The sequence below is a fragment of the Ictalurus punctatus genome, chromosome 17, assembly GCF_001660625.3.
Source record: "Ictalurus punctatus breed USDA103 chromosome 17, Coco_2.0, whole genome shotgun sequence".
Taxonomy (NCBI): Eukaryota; Metazoa; Chordata; class Actinopteri; order Siluriformes; family Ictaluridae; genus Ictalurus; species Ictalurus punctatus.
Window position 1 is genome coordinate 12,079,137 of NC_030432.2, and position 27,460 is coordinate 12,106,596.

At 37.4% G+C, this 27,460-nt stretch overlaps 2 protein-coding genes across 5 annotated transcripts in view; both read right to left on the reverse strand.

Annotated features, from left to right (window-relative positions):
• slc47a4 (solute carrier family 47 member 4) overlaps positions 1–27,460 on the reverse strand; it is a 199,147-nt gene that overhangs the window by 133,680 nt on the left and 38,007 nt on the right. The window lies entirely within an intron of this gene.
• LOC108277933 (membrane-associated phosphatidylinositol transfer protein 3) overlaps positions 1–27,460 on the reverse strand; it is a 65,308-nt gene that overhangs the window by 21,106 nt on the left and 16,742 nt on the right. For all 4 annotated transcript variants that reach the window (XM_017490993.3, XM_053687497.1, XM_053687498.1 and 1 more), the window contains exons 3-9: positions 23,060–23,130; positions 22,650–22,870; positions 13,111–13,300; positions 11,257–11,379; positions 10,864–10,988; positions 6,746–6,900; positions 5,244–5,414 (exon numbers count right to left, since the gene is read on the reverse strand). In XM_017490993.3, coding sequence (XP_017346482.1) covers positions 5,244–5,414; positions 6,746–6,900; positions 10,864–10,988; positions 11,257–11,379; positions 13,111–13,300; positions 22,650–22,870; positions 23,060–23,130 — 1,056 coding nt within the window. The remainder of the gene's footprint in view (positions 1–5,243; positions 5,415–6,745; positions 6,901–10,863; positions 10,989–11,256; positions 11,380–13,110; positions 13,301–22,649; positions 22,871–23,059; positions 23,131–27,460) is intronic.

Sequence of the window (27,460 nt, forward strand, 5' to 3'; positions counted from 1 at the left end):
ATGGGACATTGTCACAATACAGCTTTAAAGAAATATATCAATTCAAGTTATACATTTTTAATTTATAAATGTATCCCTAATGAGCAAGGGAAAACTCCCTGAGACGATATGAGGAACAAACCTGAGAGGAACTAGACTCAAAAAACAACATATCCTCATCTGGGTGATTCTGGATAGAGCAATTATAAATAATTCCCTTCTATAACTGCGTACTACATGGTCAAAAAGTGCAATTTCGTAACCAGGAAATTCATTACAGTTTTCACATGAAGTCTATTTTGTTGAACTTATCAACTGTTCACTGATGGAGACTTGAGTGCTAAACTGTTCGTGGAAATTGCAGTCCAAAAGCTATTATATCAATTGCAGTCCAAAGCTATCTTTATGGTTTTTAAGTGGTACCATCCTCAGTAATCTCACTGATCTTTATGCCCTCCATGTGTTGTCATCATCAAGAACAGCAAGTGATTTCCAAGCGACACAACACACCACACAATGGGCAATGGACACACAAACACAAATGGGCTTTTTCACCAGTGCTCTAATCTAGATTTTTTTATGCTGTATTACTGTCTGAACTACCTCCACCTCCATATCATACATATAAGTAGGTAATAGATGACTTTGTTAGGTTGTCCATTGCAGCCATTTGCTCCATTTTAGAGCATTTGTTAAATTACAGAAGAACACATTCATTAGTTGACTATATATAACAGTGCCAAGGCATATTATTAGAGTATTAGCAAACAGAGTATTTGCTATATAATCAATGTACACATTTTCCCATTCATTGTGCTTCAGACCTCTTTGGTTACATCAGCAGATATAAAGTAAATGAGCCACATTCTGTGGAACAGAGGTTTTTGTTGCCAGGGATACATTTACCTGGTGGGGAGGGGGAGGGGGAGGGGGGAGTAGTGAATAAGTGGATGAATAAATGGATGAGTAGTGATTTTCTACGACAGAATTAAACAGAATTTTAAAAACTGCAGACCTCACTTTGGGACTCATGACTATAGAGGCTTGTTCTTATTGTATCATTGTTTTACTGGGATTCACTTATATACTTTCACATAACATTCTGTTCTCATTGATTTGGGTCTAATGTTTCCAAGTCCAAAGACCCAAATGAAGATCAAGACTAAATTTGAGGCCACACATTCACAGTTTCACATTTATGAATATAAATTATGTCCAGCAGATTGGAAGCTAACTGTCTAAACATTGATATAGTGTGATTGAACTATATGCAAACACTGAACAAAAAGTAATTTTCACTTCATTGTACTAATATGATTTTTTAAAATAGTTGAACAGATTTTTCCACATTAATGCTTACAAAGGAAAAACATGTCCCGGAAAGGGTCTGCTATGAAGCCAAACATTCTCTTGATCATTGGCACTGGACGGAGACATATGTAAACTTTGCACCATAGTGCCAACATACAATGCAAACCTACACTATGATATAGCCTAAACACTCCGCTTTGCCACAGTTCAAATTCAATGTGCTTCTATTTTTGTTTTAGCTTTGTTTTGTCAGCCTCCTTTATATTCACTGGTCTTTGTCTTCCTTACTTGGCATCTTATCAGCTGATTCTGCTTAGTGTGAATATACTTCCGCTTTGTGTTTAGTTTCGCTGCATGTTTTCATTGCTCTATTTGTCTCCCACAACCAATTTTTATCAACTGTATTTGTCTTGTTGCTTTAAGTCATTAAACCGTTTGTACATTTATATCTCTTATCTCCCCATGTTTCCATATTATGTTTTTAAAAAACTATACCTAGCAGTCTGCAAGTTTTATTACACTCTATAACAATACAAGTTATTACAAGTCTTATTACACTTCATAACATTACAAGTTATTACAAGCTTTATTACACTCTAAAACACTGTTTGTATTATATTTTTATCTTCTTAGTCATTATTTTTAAGGGACGTGGCACCTAGATCTAGAGTGCTTATAGAAATACTGCTTATTTATTTCTGTTTTCACAAAAAATATATTACTGTAATATTTTACAGGTTATGTCAATTTTCCACAAAGCAAATTTAGCATTTTTCTTTTGACATGTTTTTCAGAACTGTAGATTTTTAGATTACATGCTGATTCACACCATAGCACATTTTAACAATAAGATGGCAATGGTGCTAATTGTATAGAGTGAATTTGCTTTTTTTTTTCTTATTTTATTTTATTTGCAGATTGGTTTTGTTTTTTGCATTAACACAGGGATGACTACATTAAAAGAAAAATAGCTCTGTGTTTTGAGGGAATGTTGTGTTATGAAACCCGTCACTCTGTCAGAAATAGAAAACATATTGACCCACTTATTTCCAGTATACCTGCAACATCTTCCTGGATCTGTGGAGCTCAATTTGTCTAATCCAAGACAAACACTTTTTTCCGCTATCTGTATGCCTTCTCCATATGGTGTAATGGAGCCAAACCATATGTGGCTTTATTATAGTAAGGCTCTTGAAATAGTATCCCAGCAGGCTAGGCTCAGCTACAGTCACTACACACATCTATATGTTCATGTGCGCAGTCAATCACAGTGGCTAAAAGTGGCAGAGGTTCACCTTCCCGGTCCTATGCCCTTTCAACAATTGGCTCTTTTGCCATTTCTCATTTACCAGCCGAGTGCGTTTGTGGACAGCAAGAGCCTGGATGCGATGGAGATGGAGGAGATATAGAGAGCAGATGTCTGCAGGTGTGAATTTTAAACAAGGTGAGCCTTATCAGAGCAGTTTGACAAAGACACCTAGTTCCAGCTCTGTTCCTATCTGTGAACAGCAGCAAGAAGCAAGCAGCACTGGTGAGCCAAACACCATGGCTAAAATCCAACATGGCTGAACTAAATCAGCAAAATAAAATATGCAACTTGGAAAAAAGACAAGTAGCCTACACAAATGTATCAAAATACACCCCTAAGTGGTTTATCATTGCTATGCTCTAAACACTGTCTCTGAAACAATAAAAAACACAGACAAAGGGAGATAAAACGGCAATAAAGGACAAGGATAGAGATAAACACAGAAAGACTGTGGTATAGAGGCAAAACAAGCAGGGTGCCCCTTTTTTTTAAAATACGGAACATACATTTTAATGAGTGCATTAAAAAAAAAAAATGTTCTGTGCATGAAATAACCTAAATCACTCGTGGGAAACAATTAGACAAACAGACATGTCTGTCATATATAGTCTAGAAGAGTACTATGCAACAGATCTTTATGAAGATATGTAGACTTAATAAGCCCATATATTTCCACAATACAACTGAACAAATGCTGCAAGAGCTCTAGCAGGTAAGAAAGGCGTAACAAACCTGGAGATTCGCAAGTTCTATTCTCATAAAGACTAATAAAATTTCGGGAAAAATTAAGGGAAAAAGTAAGTCTTGGATAGTTCGTAAGAATAATGAGTAATAAATAATGAGTAATAAATAATGTGGCAAAAATAACTCCATAACACCAGCATTTTAGCCTCTTGCTGCAATTTTCCTTTGAATCTGTCATTCCCCAGGATTGTTTCAAATACCATTGGTACAAAAACCAGGATAAATTACATTTTATTGTTGGTGTGACATTTTATTTTTTATTTATTTTATCCATCAGTGCAACACTTGAACTTGTCTACCACTCATAGGTTTTTGCAAATTATCATTTCATTTGTAAATAAATTTAAAATAAATCCAACAATGAACAATCGTTAGCTCAGCTAACATTATATTTGTGAATGCACACGAATAAAAAAATGTATTAATTTTAAAACATCTCATTTGAATATATTTTGATCAATTTAACAAAAAAATATATAATATTATTTAATCATTTTTAAAACTTTCTAACGGACCTCCTGCAATTACACCACTGACCACTAAGAGTCCGGCGTACGCAGTGCATAGTGGAAGTGTGTAGTACTTCATTTGGGACACAGCAAATGTTTAACATTTACTTTCCGAAGCATGTTTTTGGAACAAAAGTATCGTAATGAGTAAATGTACCACACTAATCGATAATGAGATTCATTGACAACGATTTTCATAATCGATTATTATCGATTAGTTGTTGCAGCGCTATATATTAAAGACAATAATCGCATTTAAAGACATGCTGCTTGGATCTGTGGTGACTATGATGGGACTACATTTCCCACAGAGGCGGCTTCAAGGACGCTTCATGTGGCTATAAAATTAATTACCAGAACATGAGTTTGCTTATTTGAAAATATTTTTTTAAAGCATTCCTTGTGGTAAATAGAATGATACATCAGTCTCTTCACTCAGTTTGTATTATATATCTTAGAGGCTGTAAGTCATTTATCTGTCTCTGGATCATTACTGCTGTGATGCAAGATTACAGTTTTAATTAGGCACAAGTTCCACAAGCAGGAGCTATACTAGTATTAATGTCAGAGCTTTCTGACAGTGGCACCTACTGTATCATATAGGAATATTATCATATTATAAGCAATACACTCTTTGCTTTGCTTTGTTGATGTTTGGCAAACAGGCTGCAGTTTTTCTTATTTAATAAACCAATGCATATCATATTTTGCACTGATACTTGATACTCAAGGAAAACAAGATTTGTGCTAGTTTTCTTTGTCAGGCAGCCTAGTTTTTTATTTTTATTTTATTTTATTTTATTTATTTATTTTTAATGGGTCAATGCCAAAGTAACAAAAACATTAGTTAATAAATGTCCCAAAAAAGGGTATAATGTTCTCTTTTCAAACTAGCTTATAGAGAATTGCAGCTCTGGGGATTGCGACTAGATTGACAAACAGAGAGAAAGTGCTAGGAGTGCAACTGCTCGGCTGATCCTGAGGGAGAACAGAGGAGACAGGAAGACAAAAGGGGGGAACTGCAATTACATTTAAAATGTAGGTCTTGCAGAGATAACTACTTTTTCTATAGCTGTTTAGATGGAAACAGTTTAATTTATTTGGAAAGTGTCTATGTTGCATACTGTGTTTTGGCAGTCTCTGTTTTTAGCAGTGCATTACACAGCAGGGAGATACATTTTGTGCATATGTTTGTAGAATTTGCCTTGTTTTGCGGTGAGCAAAAAAAGAGGACAGAAAAAGAGATTGAAGATTCTATGTAACTAACAACATATGCTGCACATAAGAAGTATATCATTCTAAAATAAATTTGACAACAATGTTTACCCTTGCAATAATAAGATTTATTTAACCAATAATCCTATTGGGTTAACAGATCATTTCATCCTCACCAATGAGGGTAGAGCTGCAATCTCCTAGTGGGTAGAGGTGGTATCGTAGAACAGGGACTGGAGGCAGCTGGTGAAAAGAAGAATGCAGAAGAGGCTCCAGTCTGGAGGCTGACGGGTCGGAGAGGTAAAACAGGTTGTAGATCTGAGAGCAGGCAGGCTGCATCTGAGTCACTGCCACAAAGAGGTGTGAAAAAAATCCAGAGTGATAAAGTGAGTCAGAGAGTACAGTGGTGTGAAAAAGTATTTGCCCCATACTAATTTCTTCTGTTTTTGCGTATATCTCATACTAAATTGTTTCACAAATTAAAAGAAATTTAAGATAAAACAAACAAACAAACAAACAAACAAAAAACGCTCCTTCCACTGGCTTCCTGTAGCTGCCCGCATCAGATTTAAAACTCTGATACTTGCCTACAAAGCCAAAAATGAACCAGCACCCACGTACCTCAAATGACTTATCACCCCACACATCGCTTCCTCTGAACCTCTAACACTGCTAGACTGGTGCCACTATCTCTCAGGGTACAAGGAAGGCATGCATCAAGACTCTTCTCTGTTCTGGCACCTAGATGGTGAAATGAACTTCCCCATGATGTCCGAACACTGGCGTTCTTCAAACGACGTCTAAAGACATACCTCTTCCTAAAGTACTTAAATTAGCACTTTTCATGAAAAAAATCAAATAAAATAAACAAATAGAAAATTTGTCTGTGTGTTCTTACTACTGTATATTGCCTCCCAACAAAGTTTTAAGACTGATGGTATACTTGGTCCATGACCTAGTGAACCAGTATTGGGAGGTATTTATTGATAGAGACGTCAAAGCACTTCTGTAAGTTGCTCTGGATAAGGGTGTCTGCCAAATGCCATAAATGTAAATTTAAATGTACAGTCAAGCATGGTGGTGGAAGTGTGATGGTGTGGGAATGCTTTGCTGCTTCAGGCCCTGGGTAACTTGAAGTAAATGAGGGAAATATGGATTCTACTCTCTACTAGAAAATCCTAAAGGAGAATGTCCGGTTTTCAGTCTGTAAGTTGAAACTCAAACACAACTGGGTTATTTAGCAAGACAATGATCCAAAGCATAGGAGTAAGAACTAGTCCTAGAAGTGAGTGAAAAATTGATCTCCAGTTATCAGAAGCATTTGGTTGCAGTTATTGCCGCTAAAGTTGACACAAACAGATTTTAAATTTGCGGGACAATTCGTTTTTCACATGGGTGATAGGTGTCGGATAACTTTGTTTTTGCTTCAATTAAAAAATAAATAAAAACTGTATTGTGTGTTTACTCAGGTTGCCTTTGTTTTATGTTATATTTAGTTTGAAGACCTAAAACTATATAGTAGGAGATGTACATAAAAAGAGAAGAAATCAGGATGGGGCAAATACTTTGTCACAGCAGTAAGAGAGCAGTGCATGCACAGGACAAACAATAGTGCACTGGGGATTTTTGTGGTAAAGTTTGCTTGTGTGTGCGTGTGGTACTTTAGCGTGAGACTGACCTTTGACTGAAGGAAGAACAGTGCGTCTCATGGCTAACACTAGTCCAAGTGGACAGCCTAGCAGGAAACATTCTGACACCTCGAAGTCAAAATGGCCTGGATTCCATCCTGGACTGCTCCCTCCCAATCTTGGGTCTATTCCATCCTGGACCTGACTATACATGTGCAGCATCACTGCATGTATGAACGAACCTTGTTTAAACAAATCTATCACCTTTGAACCTAATATACATGGTGCTTTTAAGGCAAGCAAGACTAATGGTTAAAATAAAAAGTTATACAATATAATGAATATCTTAAATTATGTAGTACCAATTAAATAATGTAAGAATTGTACATTCATTCAACATTTTTGCCAAACAGATTTGAGAATCGAGTGTTAGGGTTAGCACTGGCAAATTTGGAGAAATGCCATGTATCAAGATTTATTGATACTACAGTTTGTTAACAGACTGCATATTAAAACAAACTTATGATGTGTCCAGCAATATAGTATTTCATTATCCATTCACTCTTACTGGACAAGTGACCAGATTTCATTTAGAGTCACCTGCATCAAGAGTTTATATCTGCCATGCTGACTTATAATGTTTGGAGTAATAAGATGAGAACTGACAATTACACAATATATTTCCATTTGAAAAATATAGGCACAATCTTTTATCTTGCTTTGGTAGTAGTAACAGCTGGTCCAAGCTTCCTAGGCTAGGATATGCGAAAGAAAGAATTTCACTGTACTCTACATGAATATGTGACAATAAGTGTTGCCTTTAAGCAATACACAGCATCCTTAAGGCAGTAATAAATGCTAATTAACCCTTTACATAACTCTTCTACCACACAAAAGCGTTCTTTAATGGGTTCTTTGAAGTCTTACACACACATATTGTGGATGAAGGAAAGAGAATAAAAGCTGAGCATTTCCAATACTAGGAGCTTCTCTAGACACCTTAGACTTTCCAAATGACTTTATCTGCCAATTAATTTTTTCTTCCGTTCCTGTTGCAGTGTTTCCCACACATGGTTAATACTTTGGCGTTGCACCCAGGTATAGTATATTGACAAGTACCAGGGTCGATTTTGTAACATTAAAACACACAAACATTTTATTAATTAATCCATTCTGAGAAACCAGCATGCCATTTGAACAACAGCGACATAAACTAATTAGAGAAAAGAACCAGACAGCTAGTGTATTGTAATGGAGGATGAAACAGAAGCAATTGCAGGTATGGCAGTTTAATCAGCAAATAAATCCAAATGTATAGCCAGAAATCGAAATACTAAACAGGCAAGACTCACACCATCAAGCAAACAATACAAAACAGGCATGGCAGAGAATCAAGGGCAATAGAGTAAACAAAGTCAAAACGAGAATAACAAAACAAACTCAAGGCTTGGTAAACGTAATAATAATAAACATAATCTGTCCTGAAGAACTAATGAATGAGTAGTCTCTTTTATGTGTGGTGTGATTGTGAGTATAACTGGGAACAGGTGTGTCTGATTAGTCCTCAGGAGAAGCTGATGTGTCTGTGTGTAGCTTTGGGAGTTGTAGTCGTCGGCCATGTTAGTAGTTTGCGGTGCATTCTGGGAAATGGTGTCGCTAGTTTGCCGTGACATGACCGCTGGTATAATGCTTAAATGTTAATTACCCTATGTGTCTGTCTGCTAGACAGTAATTATTTCCCATTGTAATACAAAAAAAAGCAGACTACTGCTCTATTAGTCATCAGGTTGTATAAAATTCCCAATACAGCTCCAGTAACTCAGAGAAGCTCTTAATATTCACTCATTTTCTATGAACTTCGAGGCCAGCATGAAGCACATGACCACCATGATCATCCAACACGAACATAGATAACATTCTACGGGAATACAGTAATGTTCCTTATGAAGCTGTAACATAAAGAAACAATAAAAATTACCTACTAATCCTATGTGTAAAGCAAAATAGTTGCCACATATTTTTCACGCTAATGTGCATTTTTTGAGTGAATAATATGTCCTGCTCTCCATTTAACTCAAAATAAACAGCATAAATGTAGTGACACAAACTATTTCAAGCAGCAAAATGCAACTGATAGTTAAAGGTAATTTAAATCAATAACAATTTCATGCTGTCAGTGATATGTGGTGCAATCTTAAACATTCTTTTAAATGCACCAGACTGTTTATAACTGAAACCTGTGATCAAATAGTTAGTGAGGAGAAACTCAGACACATGCATCTCATACTCTTCTTTATCAGGTGCTCAATTATTATACAGATAAATTAGTAGTTTTGCATGTATCAGCATTTTTTACTCTTACATAAGAGTCATAATTTTATTTGGTAATACAGGCATATTTAGAATTTCACCTAGACTATATACAGTACCCTCTATTGGTTGTGTTGATTTTGATGTATGTTTTGGATCACTGTCCTGCTGGAAGATCCAACCACGGCCCATTTTAAGCTTTCTGGCAGAGTCGGTCGGTTTTCATTTAATATCTGTTGATGTTTGAGAGAGTCCATGATACCATGTATCCTAACAAAATGTCCTCACACTACCTGAACAGGTCTCAAAGGTTTTGTGAAAAGATTAGCAATGTTACTAGACCGAAGAAACTGAGGAGCAAGAGAAACCTAGTAGCACTGCTAACAGAGAAGTGTTTCCTCGAGGACAGCACTATTGTTTCTGCTATCAGCTTTACACACAACTCTACACACGCAAGACACCATGCACACAAGGGCAGTATGCACATCCCCAAGACCAAGGCTTCAAGGAAAGCTGGATGTGCCTTAACCTTTAAGCTGATTTGGACTGGATTTTGCTTATTCCTTTAGTGTCAGGCTGCTGACCACTGGTATGCAGTGCTGCGCTAAGAAGACTTTCTGCTGGTGTTAAGCATCTCAAGAGCCTGTGATTTAGGAAGACGGTAGGTATTAGCTTGAGCCACACTACTAGTGTCAAAACTTTCTGACCTTGGTTCTGGAGTACTCCCTGTATCCACATTTGAGTGTTTTTTCTGCTCCCAACAGACCTAATTCAACTAATGAGCTAATTAACAGCCCTTCGTGAGTTGAGTCGGGTATGTTAGAGCAATATAGAAAATACTAAAATGTGAAGAACAGGGGACCATGTGTTCTAGACATTGTGAACATTATTCAAATTCACAATTTATTGTATTTCTAGACTATTGAACCCTGATATTGAGTATAATGCTCATTACACTAACATTGGTAAGCAAAATACGTTTTATTTATTAACTACAGCTGTCCCAACCTGTACCCAGTGATTGGACTCAATGCTCATGACCTGTTGACATTGTTGTACAGATGTATGGACATTAGCATTAGTTTTGTTTGTTTTGTTTTTTTCTTTATAAAAAATGAGCTGCACATATTTTTCATTTCTGCTGAAATAGAAGGGTTGTGGATTGGATAGAGATTTGCTGTTGCCATGCAGCCAGAGCCTCTCCATTCTGACTGAATTTAATTTAAATGCTATTATACATATTTTATGTAATATAATGTGAGGGAGGTAGTGTTCAGTCACCTCTGCCTTGGGTTAAACAGGGAGAAAGGTTACTGTGGAAAAAAAGGACTGAGATTCATTTTGATCAATGCATTGTCAAATCATACTGCAAAGTCTGTATGTGTGAATGATCTTAACAGCATATTTGACCCAGACTGATCTCTACTGAAGGAGATATATTATCTGTGATACTCCATACAATATTAAAAATATCCTACTGTGAGACCATTGGGGAAATTTCGAAACAACAGATGAGGAAATGTCCTCTTTCTGTCTCTTACATGTGTATACTGGCAGAAGCTATTTATAGAAGGCAGCAGGAGGCAGACCAGGTGTATTTATAATGATAAATGGCTTGGTGAAAAAGACCGATTGCCTGCACCACACAAAAGCTTTAACCTTGTCAGTCTAAAATGATAGACGGTCAAGTGAAATGTTAGTATGACAATCATAGGAAGACTTGAAATATAAGCAAATATTTGCATGTATAAGCATATATATTGTATTAGCTCAGTTAACAAGGGTGTAGCTTTATGATACAAATGTAGCATTCTGTAAGTGTGTGTTACATAAAAAAAAAAAAAAAATTTTTAATTACCTGCTGTGAAATGGATGCTGGCTGTTGGTGGGGTCAGTGGCACAAGAAATTTCAATGTTGCTCTTGCTTAGGCGCTTGCTAGAGCTCAGGCCACAGTCATCCTCTCCCAGAAGTCCAGGGTTATCCTGTGTGAAATGGACATTTAAGACACAGAAAGGTCAAAAGAGTCACTACTACGAAAAGTGTTTAAGAGAACACTGAAGCACTATGACTAATAGACCCTGAAATATTAGGAGATGGTGCCAACAGTACCAAAATGCTTCTAAGAATCTCTAAGATACTAGAGTGGACAGAAAAGGAGGCTATAATAAAGCTGAAAAAAACCCCACCTAACTAAATCAATAGCTAGATGAGAGGAAAGTGAGTGTAGTGGTTTTAGCTTTAAGTACTGACCCTTAGGCTCTCCATACTGTTGTGTCTCCCTCTGTGACTAGGACTGTCATTTTGTGGGCTGTTGCTGAAACAGAGGGCATCAAAACACAGCACGCCACCCACACAGTCACCCAACAGACACACCTGGAAAACAATATATACAAGCACACAAAGTCAGAACCTACTGAAAGCACACCGTTTCAACCAGGACTCCACATTAGAACGTTTCAGTGGCTGCTGTACAGTATGACTCTCAATAACTTCAATAATGTTCTTAATTACAGCAACAAAACCACTGTTGGGGCTTCCTTATTAGTTACTAAGAGTTGATGAATATGCTTGCATATTCACTTAAACCACAAGTTTTTTGTTCCCAAAAGCAATGATGGAAACCAGGCATTTGTTAGAGTCTGGTGAGCTCTACCTGTGCTTAAACGTTACAAATTAATTAAAAACCTCATTCACAACCCTCGATTTAGCTTATTTAAACAGAAATATACTTTAGGAGCCAAATATAGGAGATTGTTTTCCCTGCCCAAATAAATCAATAACTCTCAAGCCTTATCATAGATGTGCATAGTGTTTCAAAGATCAGAGGGATCATGGGTTGTATTACTCATGCAGCCTCTCAATGTCCTGGTCCACACACAAGCTGACTCACAAACTGACAAGAGGGTATTGTTGGATCTATCATGCCAGATTAGGAACCAGGAGGAGTAGAGAGACACCTCTACTGTTGTCTAGAATTACTCATCAGGAATGACTCATGCCCCAGGTATAATACCCATTACTGCTCCAATATAAGTTCCTTTTTAAAAGGAAAATCCACCCATTGTTTTGACTGAAAATGCATTGCTTTAGAGAAAAAGTCAGTGAACTTGACAGCTGAGGACTTGATAGATATTTAGACATTGGAACCAGTCTTCCAAAGCATTTAAAGGCTCTAAAATTGAGAAAGTGACATGAGATTTACAGTACATGTAGACCTCATAAGTAAAAAATAAGGTAATGCTTTACATTACTGACATTATTTAAAACATTACAAGAGAATTATATGTAACAAACTTTTGAATTCATTGAGATTTTTATAGTAAACCAAATATGTCACGTAATCAACAACTGAATTAACCTTCAAACACATCAGTGGTAACTTCTTACCACTGATGAATAAGTCCATAATGACCCATTTTGTGCTCATTAACCATATGTGGACTTAATTTTATTCATGGATTCAATAAACATTCTTTAGTGCAGCTGTGTTTTGTTTACATTTAAACAAACTTAAATTAATATACAGTATGTGTTAATTTTTTTAAAACTTTGTTAACATTATTTAAGGCTTATTAATACAGAAATTCCTGTTTTTTATGTTAATTAATGCAGCAAAATTTGCTTGTTAAGGGAATCTTAAAGTGCCACCAAAAAGTATCCAAACAAAACAGTTTTCAAAGATTTAACACCATTTTAGGGTTATTAACATTATGAATGTAAACCAACAATGCGTGTGTCACTTCAGTGGTAGATTGGATAACAAATTAAACAGATAACGTAGAAAAAAAGAGTTGTAGACATCAAAGCCCCTGGTTCCGGTCACAATCAGTGCAAAGAAATCCAAGTTTGTAACTTTTTTTTCAAACCACTCTGCATGACCTCAATCTGTGAAATATGCTGAAAGATCTGTGAAATTCCATATTATTGCTGTTCCAAAAGCGGTTTCTTAACCCCCAAACTGAAACTAATTTCAAGAAAACTAGTTACAAAAACTACAAGATAAGGGAAAACCAATCTCAAATCAACAAGTGAAGTCTTTTTTTTCTAAGGCATCCCAATTGCTATGCTTTCTTACACAAAGCTATGAGGTAACAACAGACCAACCTGACCAGTGAAGCCTTGTCCATCTGGAGATTGTAAGAAGCTGCGGTAGACCTCATTGGCTCGGGAGATGATGCTTGCCACAGAGTCCTGATAGTGCGGTGATGCAACAGCAAGAAGTGGGAGTGCTGCTAGTGGTAGGTGGTCTACACTGCTCGAAACACAGCTCTGATCATGGCTATAGGGGTTCAGACTGCAACCGACACAGAGAAAAAAAAGCCTTGTTAATATAGGAACACTACAATGCAAATTGGTCCAAATGCAAACCTGAGATACTGTATAGTGCCATCCTTGAACTGGCATAACCTAAAATTGTTTAATCTCTTTTCCAGACCTAATCAGGTGAGGAAGTAAACAAAGCACTTCATCAGCAACCACATCATCTGCAGCCTCTCAGTCATCTCTCCTGGACAGAAAACTGAAAATGCATCTCTCTTAAATCCTTTTTTCACTCTGCTGATAATACTTGCCATATTCCAAATACATTAGCTTGGCTCTCTCAAAGAGCGTTACAATTACACAAAATTATTCCCCATTTTATATATTTATTTATACCACGGCACTGTTGAATTCTCGATTCTGATTGCTGACAGAAGTTCTGAGGTGTGCAATAAATTTTCAGTAAATGCACAGCTAAAGTAGTTCCAGTCAGGGCTTGACCACATTACAGTTCCATATCACTTCGACAAGTTAACTGAAATAACTAGGGATGCACCGAATGTTCGGCAACCGACATTATTCAGCCGAAAATAGCAAAAAAGAAACACTTTCGGTGTTCGGCCAAATAATTGAAAAGGCTGAATAAATTTGACCGAACAATGACGTGTTTGATGACGCGCCAAATAGCCTAGCAACCAGAGTGAGATGCGCGAATTTCATGACCTCCACTTCCGGCAGCGTGCTCGGAGCGATGAGGGGGCGCACGCATGCACGAGCTACGTGCACGAGCGCATGCTCTTCGGATGTTGACAACCGTGACATTGTTAACTGTGGACACATGCGTTTGTTTTGTTTCTATTCCGGAGTATTCTGTCACATTGCGAGACGTAAGGGGGTAGAGTACGGAAGCAAGTAAAGACATATTTATTTAAGGGAACATAACATTAACAACGTATCTAACTATAATATATCTACTATAATACTCCGCGAGGTGTACAGGGACGCGAGCGGTATATATCCCCAATATAATCAGCCTTATATAATCGAATAAAACCATTTTTTGCACTCAATGCACTTTTTTGTTGTAGGCTACAGAGTGTTCCATTCTTTCAGCAGTCAGTTATAGGCCTAATATAGGCTATTCAAGGGGGGCTCAAAGATGACCACATCAAAATATTTTTATTTTACTAATTTATTTATTTAAAGTTATATCGTGCTTTGTTGGTAGCCTGTGCCTGCTGGAATGGAAAAAAAATGTTCAGTGTTAAATAAATATTTTGAAATTGTAGTTTTTGTAATTGATTTTTTTTTTTTGAAAAGAAAGACAAAATAGTCAAATTTAAGCACATTTTGACTATTTAATTTATGCAATGGTGAAAAAAATGGTAAAATAAATAGAAAAAACGCGAAAAAATGTGTTTTCATTATATTCGGTTTCGGCTTCGGCCAAGAACTTTCATTTCGGTGCATCCCTAGAAATAATGGAAATGTTAGCCTGCTGTCCACCACAGCACACAAATTTAACAGCAAACAAAATGACAGACAATTTAGATTTTCCAGAAATAAATAAGTAATAATTGACAACAGGCCATTGACTTATTAGAAAAATAATGCACACCCAAGGTGGTAATGTGGCCAAGAGGTGAAGCGGAGGCTTGAGCTATTGATATGCAGTTATTGGAGAGAGAGAGAGAGAGAGAGAGAGAGAGAGAGAGAGAGAGAGAGAGAGAGAGAGAGCACATCTGATTGCAGTAATAAGACAGAAAATCCGGTGACTAAGTATCAATATTTCTTTATTTTTTTGTTATTTTCAGCAGAAATAAAAAACGAAAAACCCTGTGAACAAGTAAGCAAAGGTGCTGAGCCCAGATTCTTCTCCATCAAAAAACTTTTTAAAATGTACTTCTAAATAGACAGTTTCCAAGCAGTTTTTTTTTTATGCACATGAGGGCTTTGGAATTAGCTACGGAGGCTTGAGATGGGATACGTAATATATTAGTTCCACACACAAGCATTTTAAGGACAAAACCTGACAACTATCTTGAAATAAAACATCTGAACAATGTCTTGATGTGTGGTAACTGTGGTATAAGCGGATTAATTGACTCCGGTCTGCTTCGTGTCATGGCCATATTACCACGTCGGGTTGTACTGTATTTTCTAATAATTCAACGGATCGGAGTCAATTATTCCTTACATATAAAATATATATTTATTTTAATAATATATCTATATTATTCCCCATTATATATGAATCCATACATGTATCCATCCATCCATTTTCTATATCACTTGTCCTTCATAGGGCCACGGGGGAGCCTGGAGCCCATCCCAGGTAACTTATGGCACAAGGCAGGGGGCACCCTGGACACCTCATTATGATATACAGTATCTCACAAAAGTGAGAACACCCCTCACATTTTTGTAAATATTTGATTATATCTTTTAATGTGGCAACACTGAAGAAATGACATTTTGCTACAATGTAAAGTAGTGAGTGTACAGCTTGTGTAACAGTGTAAATTTGCTGTCCCCTCAAAATAACTCACCACGCAGCCATTAATGTCTAAACCTCTGACAACAAAAGTGAGTACACCCCCAACTGAAAATGTCCATATTGGGCTCAAAGTGTCAATATTTTGTGTGACCACCATTATTATTCAGCACTGCCTTAAACCTCTTGGGCATGGAGTTCACCAGAGCTTCACAGGTTGCCACTGGAGTCCTGTTCCTCTCCTCCATGACAACATCACGGAGCTGGTGGATGTCCTTGTGCTCCTCCACCTTCTGTTTGAGGATGCCCTACAGATGCTCAATAGGGTTTAGGTCTGGAGACATGCTTGGCCAGTCCATCACCTTCACCCTCAGCTTTGTGCTCACAAAGACCTATAGGTCACATGATGTGAATCTTGGGTTTTTATTCTTTGAGCATTAAATGGTCTTAACTTGGACTGAATTTGCTGGGAGACCCACTTCTGGGGAGACTGTCTTGAAGGCTCTCATTTGTAAACAATCCTTCTCACTGTAGAACAGTGAATTTCAAATTTTATGGAGATGGCCTTCCCCAGATTGATGAGCAGCAACAATTGCTTGTCTGAGGTCATGGTTGATATCCTGTCTTATTGGCATGGTGTAGAAACATACTTTCCTTCAAATACTTTCTTTTTCCCATGACTGTATGTGTGAGGTAAATAGTTATGGTTTCTCAGATTGAAATAAGAAAGAGAGATCAGGAAACTGTAAGAGATGTACAAAGATGGTTCAGATAAATGACACTGCACTTGTATGTCTAGAAAGGTAATAAGTGTATAAATCAATTGCAAGAGAATTAAAGGATTGTCTTCCCCCTGTGCCAACCTTATACCTATCAGTCAGGTTAAGAATTTAGGGACATGATGGCTCTCTGACACTGAGTTAGCTGCAATGTCAGGACCAGGGTACAGGTCACAGGGAAGGAGTGTGTGTTACTTCAAACCCAGACTCTTCATGGTCTTTAAAGACTTGTCTATCAGAGCATAAAGCAAGTTCATTATATCACCCCTGTTTTTCTCTGTATCCTTTGTTTACACAACACAGTAATGCTTAGATGGTAATAGACCATTCATACTAGCATGACAGGGCTGAAATATAAAGACTTGTAGGTGCAGATATGACAGATTGTAACATTTTTAATACATTTTAACATGTCAAAAATAAAATACTGCTTACACACTCATCCACATAAGGAGGAGATACAAAGAATGTTGTGAGGTTACTAAGGGGTTGCTTCTTTATGTTTTCATGATGTATCAAATTCCTGAAAAAATAATAATATGAGTTTTACCACAGATACACTCTGTTTCAATTAACTGAACCTGCCACTATTTTATTGCACACTATTTTACTGTCAGTTGAGTCCACTTAGGTTAATTAAAACACCCTTATCTTTATACTCTATACTTTACAGCCACTGATGTAGGATTCATTCCTATCCAGGTTGAACGTTGATCTCTTACGCCTTAGAAAAGACTAAATGCAAACTCAGCATATACATGATTCTCCTCTCTCAAGCCTCTCTGGCAGTGTCTAGAAATTGGTGTTGGATGCTTCAAAATTCATCGCAAATTTGCAGTCTGTAACGTGTTGCCATTGGACTTTTCTTTTGACAGAAACCTACTTCACAATTTTTCTTTTTATTCAACCTTTGAATTTCCATCTTCTTTAAATCTGTTCCGGATTAATCTTATCTCTGACCAAAAAAAAAAAAAAAATGTTTGTCCAGAAGCATTACAGTTTATTTTTGAAGTTTATTTTATATTATAAATATTTTAAAAAGGCTAGAATCAGATAAAAAAAAAAAACTTCACAGTCGGTGTCTCATATTTTGAGAAGTAAGCGCATTAAACTTGGGCTGGTTCAGTAAATCAATATTTTTCTCTCTTGATGTATTACTTGCAGTACTGTGTATGTGTGAAGTGTGAAGTCTAATCACTCCCTCATTCTCTCTATGCTTCATTTTCTTTTCCTTCTCTTCCAAAAACAGATGGTGCTTTGAGTCCCTGTGCTCCCAGCATGCAGCTCACCCCGCAGAGAGCACGGCCTAAGCTGTGTGACTCTGTGTCCACACTTGCTCCTGTCATGTTTACATGAGGTGTCCTGGAATGACCACAGCCATTACCATAACAAGGCCAGGAAACAGATAAATTATACTACTAATTATACTATATTACTCCATCTTCACCAGCAGCAGGTATCCAAGAGCACCTCAGAGTCTCTTAGTCCTCCTAGGATTCATATACTTGCAGAGTTGTATCAGTAATTAATGTATTATGAAAGCAGCTGGTGGTGCTGTTACTGTGGCACCCTGGCACTGTTTTACTTTGCTGTAAAAGATGACATGATGATAATTGCCTAGGGAATTAGCAGTAGAGCTGACTTCAGCTTGAGTTTATTAATATGACAAGACAGCTTTGACATGACATCTATTCTTAAAAGCTGCTGCCTTTTCACATAGTGGCAAATGTGGATAACTCTTTTTGCACTGAATTTATTCTAGCTTTTGGTACAAAAGACAAAACACACAAGGCTATACCAGCTATCTGGTGCAATAAAGAATGTCCTTCAGTTGTTTTTTTCTGAAGGACATATAATCCTACAGCTATAGCGTTTCAACCCATAAAAGGTAGCATGAGTGGAAAGGAATGACAGAACCTTGACAGTGAGTACATGCCTTAATGAGGTAGCCATGCTATTGGGTCTCATTTACTTTCTCTGTCCGTCTCTTGCACTCTCATGCACAGCTTCGTATGACTCATACCTGGAGATGTGGATGCAATGCATTCTTTGCTTTTAAAAACAAAATCTTCAAAGCTTGACTACAGAAATGCAGTCTTCCATGTCTCAAAATACTCAAATGAGGAGACGTTCAATCCATTACACCTTGCCATGATCAAAAAACCACTGAGGAGAATCCACAATGAAGAGAGAGATGCTGGATAAACAGTGTGTCGATTGAGGTCAAGCAGAGCCAAGCCAAGCCAAGCTGAGCAGAAAGTGTGTTTGTGTTACTTTTGGAGTTGACAAGTGAAGTGCTGATAAGGGCTCCGGTTAAAAATAATAATTAATAATAATTGAACCGACCAGTCCACTCTTCAAAGCCTGCCTCTCACGTCCAAGCTTCCCTTCATAACCCACAGGGGTTACAACACACTGTGTTGTATTTATTTTTTGTTTTTTTTATTGTTAATAAGACCTCATCCCACTGCTAGGGCTGCCAGTAAATTGATAACAGATAAACGTAATAATCCTCTAATTATATCCTACTCAGCCTAACAGCTGAAAAAAATGTAGCCTTGAAAAACAGTCAAAATCTTAGAGCCGCCTTCCCACTGACTCTGAATCAGTGTAAAATAATGAATGCCAGGTTCCTGTTTAAAGGTACCACTCTTATCCAAATTATCCACTTTATACTAGAATTCAAAAGTTTAATAAACAAAACAATCAATGTCTTTGTTTTCAAGACCCTGAAGCTAGTGGCCAGAAAAGTATACAAAAGATATCAGATGCTCTGTGAGCTGTGGATGAAGCATCAAAGCCTGATACTAGGGCTGGGGCAAAATAGCAGAGCAGTAGTAATTCAAAACAAAAAACAAGGAGAAAAGAGAAATTGTACCTGGTAAAGCTTCTGCTTATGCTAATTGTCTCAGGTTATGTATTGTTTAAGAGTTTGACTGCTAGCTACAAAGTAACTTTGAATTGTATTCATCTCTATATGTATAGGGTGTGTTGTACTCTCCCAGGTTCAGGAAGCTGTCCTCCATAAAATGCTCTGTGCACAAGCAAATGTTTGGATTGTACTGCTCAGGAACAGCGTTATAAATAAGCGGTAACCAATTATTCCTAATTTGGCCAGTTTTCGGAAGGCTAAACAAAGAGATTTTGCTTTTGCACAGAAACAAACAGTGTCTCCATGATATGGCGCCTGAATTCACAGAAGCCTCGCCTTCTTTCTTCGTGGCTGCCTTATGTTAATTGTTCATGCTGTGACGTAGATGTTTGAGGAAGTAAATTCGGGACATAAAACATCCCCCAACCACTCCTACCACATTACCCACTTTACAAGCCATTGACCTCCCATTACATCTAGTCCTTCCCCAAGGGTAACTTCAGAAAACACAGTTTAAAACACTGCAGTAACCAGAATACCTCCTATAATGGAAAAGGTTGAGGTGGATACTCTGAAGAGAAATTACTATGCACAGGAAATTGGAGTATATTGTAACATTTACTGGCTTGACCAACAGCCGCCCATAACCACCCCCCCCCCCCCCCCCCCCCCCAAAAAAAACAACAAAATGATATATTATATAAAATATCTAAACGACATATCGTGTACTCCTGATCGATTACGCTTAAATTTTATTAAATGCAATAATATGCAATAAAATATCCCAGATGGAACCAAATTTTTGAATGGTAGACTAAATGAGGCTTTCAAGCAGCTTAAGCAAAAACAAATGGTTAATTAGAAGCTGTAGGGGTTTGGCACCATTCCCTCAATTTACAGTACACAGAGTCACAAATTAATTATTACCTTACAGCTGTAAATATCTGGGCAGCATCCCAAACTTCATAGTACCGTACTAAATAGTATGTTACATCACTACATTCAATTCAGGCATACAACTAAGCGTGCATTATAGAGTTGTCTCAGGACACAGCTCTGAGTTGTCTCTGAATATGTACTGACTTGGCATTTACAGCCATGAGATTGACTTGGCACTTGCAACTTATGCAAAAAAAGGTTTTAGAATAGTGTTTTCCTACAAGAGAGGGTAAATTTTCTAAATCTTACATTCAATTAGCTTTAATTATTCTATTTATCTGTGCACAAATCTATATGCATTTTCTAACTAAGCAGACAGGGAAATGTTTTCCTGCCACAATCTGCCATGCCCTTAATGTATTCTCTTTCCACCAACATTCTCCAGCAGGCTGATAGATTTCAGAAGAATATTAAATCAGTCTCTCAGAATCCGGGATCCCCACTGGAGTTGTTTTGGCTTATAATGGCATATAGACTGACTGTGCGCAAACAGATCCACCTATTCATGCCTTGATTTGTGTACAGCACAATGAATTTCATTAAAGTAGACATGGAGGTGATATATAAAAGAAGGATTTAACAACTCATTTTAAGAATGAATGTTATATTTGATGCCTGGATGCAGGATGGGTGCAGGCAAGTAGAAATCAATGAACCCATGAATCACTGCACATTTTTTCTTCTCCTTCCCTCTGTTTCTAGAGCAACTGATGCCAATAAACCAAAAGTTAATCACAAACCCAATGAGAGAAGAAAACATGTGACACTGGTCATATGATCATAGTAGTCCACACTAACCTCTGCACCACACTGGCTTTTCACTATTAGCCAGTTGTGGTATTAAAAATAAAAAGCATGCATTTTGTATCCCAGATGTCAGCTTCTCAGTTCCCACAATGACAAATCCACCATCAGGACATTAAGAGAATGTATTACTGGGGCAATTTATCTTAATGTGTATTATCATTACTGAGCTGTTTCCTCTACTGTTTACTTATTATAAACCTTATTAAACAGCAGTAGTCAAGACAGATTATAACAGTCTTTTAATGAGCTCCTTAAGCCTGTCACAGCATATGTTCTTAGTGTCTCTTTTTCCCAGACACACACATAGACACAAAAGAGTGGGTAAAATATTACTCAGAAATTCTCTTTAAGCTCTGCCTATTGTAGAATTGTTTGCAGAGCACTGCTGTGTTAAAATTAGCAAATACAAAAAAACAGTGGTCAATGTTAATGGTTTAAATTGACATTCTGCAAATGGTGTGGGATAAAAAGGTTGCAAAGAGCACATAATTTTAAGTCTATATAAAGTCGCAGTGCCTTATTTTAACAAACTCTTTAATCTGCTACTATGCAATAATATACACATCTCTTTAGTTAGTGCACACAATAACACAGGTTCAAAATAATGATTGAAAGACCCTAGAAAAGTATGTTTCCTTATCCTGCTGCAAAGCTGCACATAGATCCCTTTTTGGTCCTCAAATGCAATACTCTCAAATCTCTCAATAATCTTCATCTGCATCTAATTAAACTGCTCTTTTAACACCACATTTCTTAGGACAGCATTGAAAACACAGGTGAGTTTAACTCCAAGTAACTGAAGTGGTGGCTCAGTGGTTAGCGCTCTTGAATCCTGGTACCATCAAGCTGCTACTGTTGGGGCCTTGAGCAAGGCCCTTAATCCTCAATTGTTCAGTTCAATTGTAAATCGCTTTGGATAAAAATATCTGCCAAGTGAATAAATGTAGATTTAGCTACATGGTTTCAGGACTAAATAAGGACTCTGCAAATTCCCGCTATAAGTGTGAGGGCCTGTTTTGTTAATGATTAGTGGGTAGTGTCAAAGGAAACTGACTGTGGTTTAGAAAAGCAGATAAATGGTCTCTAAAGCAATTTATTTAAAAAATACATAAGTCACTTTAAACACTCATACACTTCGAAATATTGAAAAAAAATGCTTTAAGACTGTAAGATAAAGCACATTTAAAACTACAGTCAGGGATTTTATAACAATAAAGTGGTAGCAGCAAAATGCTAGCATTATATAAAGGAAAGGTATGTGCCCTAATGTATCAAATGTTTGTGTTTTAATTATTATATCAGTTTATGTCTCAGCCTAGAAGTGCTATAGCCAAAAGCTCTATAAGGAACCCAAACTTAAATGTACAACTAAGACCTGTGCACAATAAAAAGAGTTGTAAATGTACCTACTTAATTCAACTTAATATATTATGCTATAATTCTCTAACATGAAATCCTACTTTATAACGCTACATCAATCTCAGTGACTCACTTGGAAACCAGGGAAAAGGCCTCTGCACATACAGCAGGACACGGCACCAGTTTGATTAGTATTTTCTGTGTAGCTGCCTCAATGTGTGCCTGTGCCACTTTCCCCAGCACTGAGGACAGAGTGGCCACATCTGCAGCCTTTGCCCCGAGGTCACCACTGGCTGGGTCCAGAATGTTCCCCCCGTGCACCACCAATATTAGCACCTGAGTCTTACAGTTTGTCTGGAAGAAAAGGGGAAAAACAGGTCAACTTAAATTAGCAAAGGTGAGGGAACTATAATTAAATAATGAAATGATGTTTGAGGAGAGAGCATAAAATATAATCCAACTAAAGTGTAAAGGCATATAAGACTAGTGATAAAGACAGAGCTTCAACTGAGAAAATTCTAAGGTTCAACTGAATGATCTTACCCTACTGCCTTCTAGGCCTTCAATGCCACTCTGAGGGATACACCTGTGCTTACCATTATGGCACAGACTCTCTGCATAAAAATAAAGACAAAGAAGAAGAAGAAGAAGAAGAAGAAGGAGTTATTATTATTATTATTATTATTATTATTATTATTATTACTTGTTTTTTATATAGTACCTTTCTGAAACTCAAGCTTACTTTACAATGTCCAAAAAGCACATACAAACATAATGTAGCATAACGCATAACACAACAACACATAATGAAGGTAAGAGCAGTCAGATAAAGGTACATTGCCAAGTCAGAAAACAGAAAGTGGTACTGCATAGAAGAAGAGAAACTGCTTAGTTACTGATGAGAGACTGTTAACACTGAGAAAAGAGATGAATTTTGAGCTGGGGTTTTTTTGTTGTTGTTTTTTAATGAGACAGGAGACTTCAAGGAGGCTTTGTGGAAGTGAATTCGAATCCTTGGGCACTGCAACACTGAAACACCTGCCACCTATGAAAGTCTAAATTTGGGGATCACAAATGAACTGGGATTAGAGGATGTGAGAACCAGGATTTAGTATTGAATATGTTAGGGGATGGGTAACCTAAGTAGAGTCTAATCTAAAGAGAGTGAGAGTGCTGTGGACAGAAAAGTTTGGTATATATAACCACTCTAGCAGCTAAATTTTTGACACACTGATGTCTGGCAAGTAGTCTGGCAGGAATAGTATGGGTTGTAGTCATGCAATATTGTGGCAGTGAAAGAAAGCAGTCTTGGTGATTGAACTGATAAGGGATACAAAAAGAAGTGATGAATCAATAGATCAGGTCAGGGTTCCAAGCAGTTTCAGACAGTCTAATAATAACCCAATCAATGTCAAGGCACAGGTATAAATGCTTAGATAATAAAGCTTTGGCACCAATTAGAAGAGTTTAAGGTAATTAGTTTGCATCCAATGCTTCAGATCATGTATATAGGCTAATAAAATAGTGGTGGCAAGACTGTGTCATCCACATAACAGTAAAAACTAAGGCGATTATTGTGAATAATATGGCCATGGGGATAAGTAGTGGACCATGTATAGAGCCTTGAGCAACACCTTAAATAAATAAAAAAACAGAAGAGCATTTAGGTTGTTGATGATATAAAATGTTGCCTATTGGTGAAATGGGGTAAACCAGAGGAGGGCTAAACCTGTGATGCCAATAGCTGAGAGGTGTGCAATGTCATGTATTAAATGTAGCACTCGGATCAAGAGGCAGAAGAACGTTAAGTCGGTCCTTGAATCTGCAGACAGAAGAAGGTCACTATCAACTCTCATGAGGGCAATGTCTGTGCTATGGAATGATCAGAATCTAGATTGGAATGGCTCATACAAATTGTTAGAGACTTCAGATGCCTGGAGTATTGTTAGCATTTCAGAATTGGGGTGACAGCAGCTATTTTTTAGCTTATAAGAGGCTATTTTGGGGGTTTTTTCTTTTTCTTTTTACTCTCATAATAAAATGGCTAGCTAAGTGGTGCAGCACTGTTAAATCATTATATTACATTATGCTATTATGTTTTTTCATTTCAAAAGAAGTCGATGAGGACATTACTATTACTATTGCTATCAAACTCTCAATTTCCCATCAGTTATTTTGCACTGAGTAAAACCACAGCATTACAAAAACCCAGTTGAAAAATGAGAGAGTGAGGGTACAAGCTGTTTTTCTATCTATTCTTTCTATGCTTTCAAGGTGCTGCCAGTCAAAGCCAGTAAACCTCACTCTCACCTACTGTAGTTTAGCTGTAATTTTACTCATTCTGACACTGCTTGATTCCTCGATTTCTCAGTTTCCATGGCTGTTCCTCAAGCTAATTTACATTTAAGCTGTTAACATAGCTCTTGGAACAAGTCTTATTCACCTTCTGGCTGCAACAGTGATTCATATACAACACCAAACTGCACGCCATTCTCAAACCAAAAGGTACAGTATGTCCTGAAAAGGATAGCATCAGTATGTGAGAGGGAATGAAAAGAATGCCATCCATCCATCCATTTTCTGTACTACTTATCCTACACAGGGTCACGGGGGAACCTGGAGCCTATCCCAGAGAGCTCAGGGCACGAGGCAGGGAACAACCTGGATGGGGGGCCAGCCCATCGCATGGCACAAATGCACACACATTCACATACTATGGACAATTTGGAAATGTGAATCAGCCTACAATGCATGTCTTTGGACTGAGGAGGAAACCAGAGTACCCGGAGGAAACCCCCGAAGCATGGGGAGAACATGCAAACTCCACACACACAGGGTGGTGGTGGGATTCAAACCCCCAACCCCATTAACAAATGCTAACCACTTAGCCACAGTGACCCCGTGAAAAGAATGTTTAAGGTTAATTAGCAAGTTACGTCACAGAAAGCAGAATATATGCAGAGCTTCAAATTAAAAACTTAAAAATAACCTTCCTTCATGCCTGTGAAAATCAGCTAAAAAGTGCTGCACAGGCAAAACACAGAGCTGCTGCCGACTAGCAATCAGAGCAGACTGCTGTGTTTGAATGCTCAAAATTCCAGTATGCGCATATTCATGTGAATGAGCATTCATTGAGTCAATCTGCAATTCATACACCTGCAGTACTACTTCAAATTGTAATGACATACTGCACCTTATTTAGAAACATCACAAAATCTCTTGTACAAACAAACAGAAAATAGACTTTAATCCATCTGTGCTGTCAATTAAACAAGGCAATGCAATGCTAGGCTGCAAGGGTTATACTGTGGATGTCATGACAACCCAAGGCTGACTGATAATATGAAAGTCAGACAGAGATTGTGGCTGCCCTTTAAATAGGACCTGCTTTTCTTTCCAAATCGATGTCTCTCTGAGGAGTGATTGTGCTGAATGAAAGCCTCAAGCTCAAAAAGCAGCTTTGCCTGCTGTGGAGGGTTGCAAGCAGCCCAGCTGCACACTTCCATTCATGACCCTAGGAGTTGAGCTGTTTAGCTCTTAACACTCCATACAATAAGCAAATATCAGTCAGCCCAACTTAGAAACACTTAAGACTATCAAATGCCAGATGTCAAGTTGCTTCTACTTCCTTAACATACTGTATGTGTATGTCTATATGCCCTAAGTCTGGGTGTTCTCAATTTAAATTCTCAATTTCAGTCCTTCTAAGTCTTCTGATCACCTCTGAAAGCTTTGCTCCACTGCAAAAGTATTTGACATATCATCCCACTAGAATGTGACTTCAATTCATCTGTAAATGCAATGATATATTTTTTGTTGTATTTCCCCTTTTCTGTACATCACAAGCTACCAGGCAATACTTCAAATCCCACTTTCCACTTTCAGCTCCTACAAATCAGCAGCATCAGGGTGAATAAAGAAAGGAACACAAATGAGAGAAAATTAGATATAAAGGCAAAGTGATGCAGGTTTACAGTATAAAAGCATGCACTGAATAAGGCAATAAACATGAATATGTGAAAAATCTCCAGGGCTCAGCGTGGTCTCACACACACAAGGTTATTAATGGCACTCATACATAATTAGCAGTGAGGTGAGAAAGAGGCGTGATGTGTCTTGTGCTGTGTGGGTCTAATACTGCCAGTTATTTATGTCTTTCACAATAAACATGTAAGATGTAAAAAATGTTTCTAATAATAATAATAATAATAATAATAATAATAAACGAAGAAACAACCCAGATAGAGAAGGTGGAATTTATGTGTATGTCAATTACACTGAATTAACAATGAAAAGATCACACTCATTTATCAGTTTTATGCGGACGCAGATCACTTTTAATTGACTTCTAAGATAATGTACTACATATAAATGAATTACATATTAAACCGTATTGTATTATATTGTAGCTGGTGGCCTCAGTCTTCATTATAATCATTATAAATGATCTGGCTCCAATTCAATTCTGTTGTTCATTTGAATGGAATGACCCTCAGCAGTTGTACTGAAAAAGGGTTGATTCATGCAAGAAAAACTGACTGATTCTAATTCCAATTTAATTTCCAATTTCAAGTTCTCAACCAGGACAACACCAAGGACTACAGCTTGGACTTGCTACACAACACCCACACCACCTACATTCCTTAAATACATCTTCTAGTCATTCATCTTCAGTAACCATTTTATTCTGTATTTATAAATATTTATCATATATATATTGACAATATCAACACAACTACCTCAGCTGCACATATCTGTACTTTATACCAATTATAGTCTGACTTCTGCTGCAACCCATCTTTATGCTTTCAGATTGAACCGCTCACTGGCCAGGCCCACAGTGCCAAGAGTTCTGGGTGAAGGTGTCAAATCTGTCTGCGACAACAGGTCTAGAATAATGCTGCCATGTTAGGCAGCTCCACAGGAATGGATACCTGCAAGGTG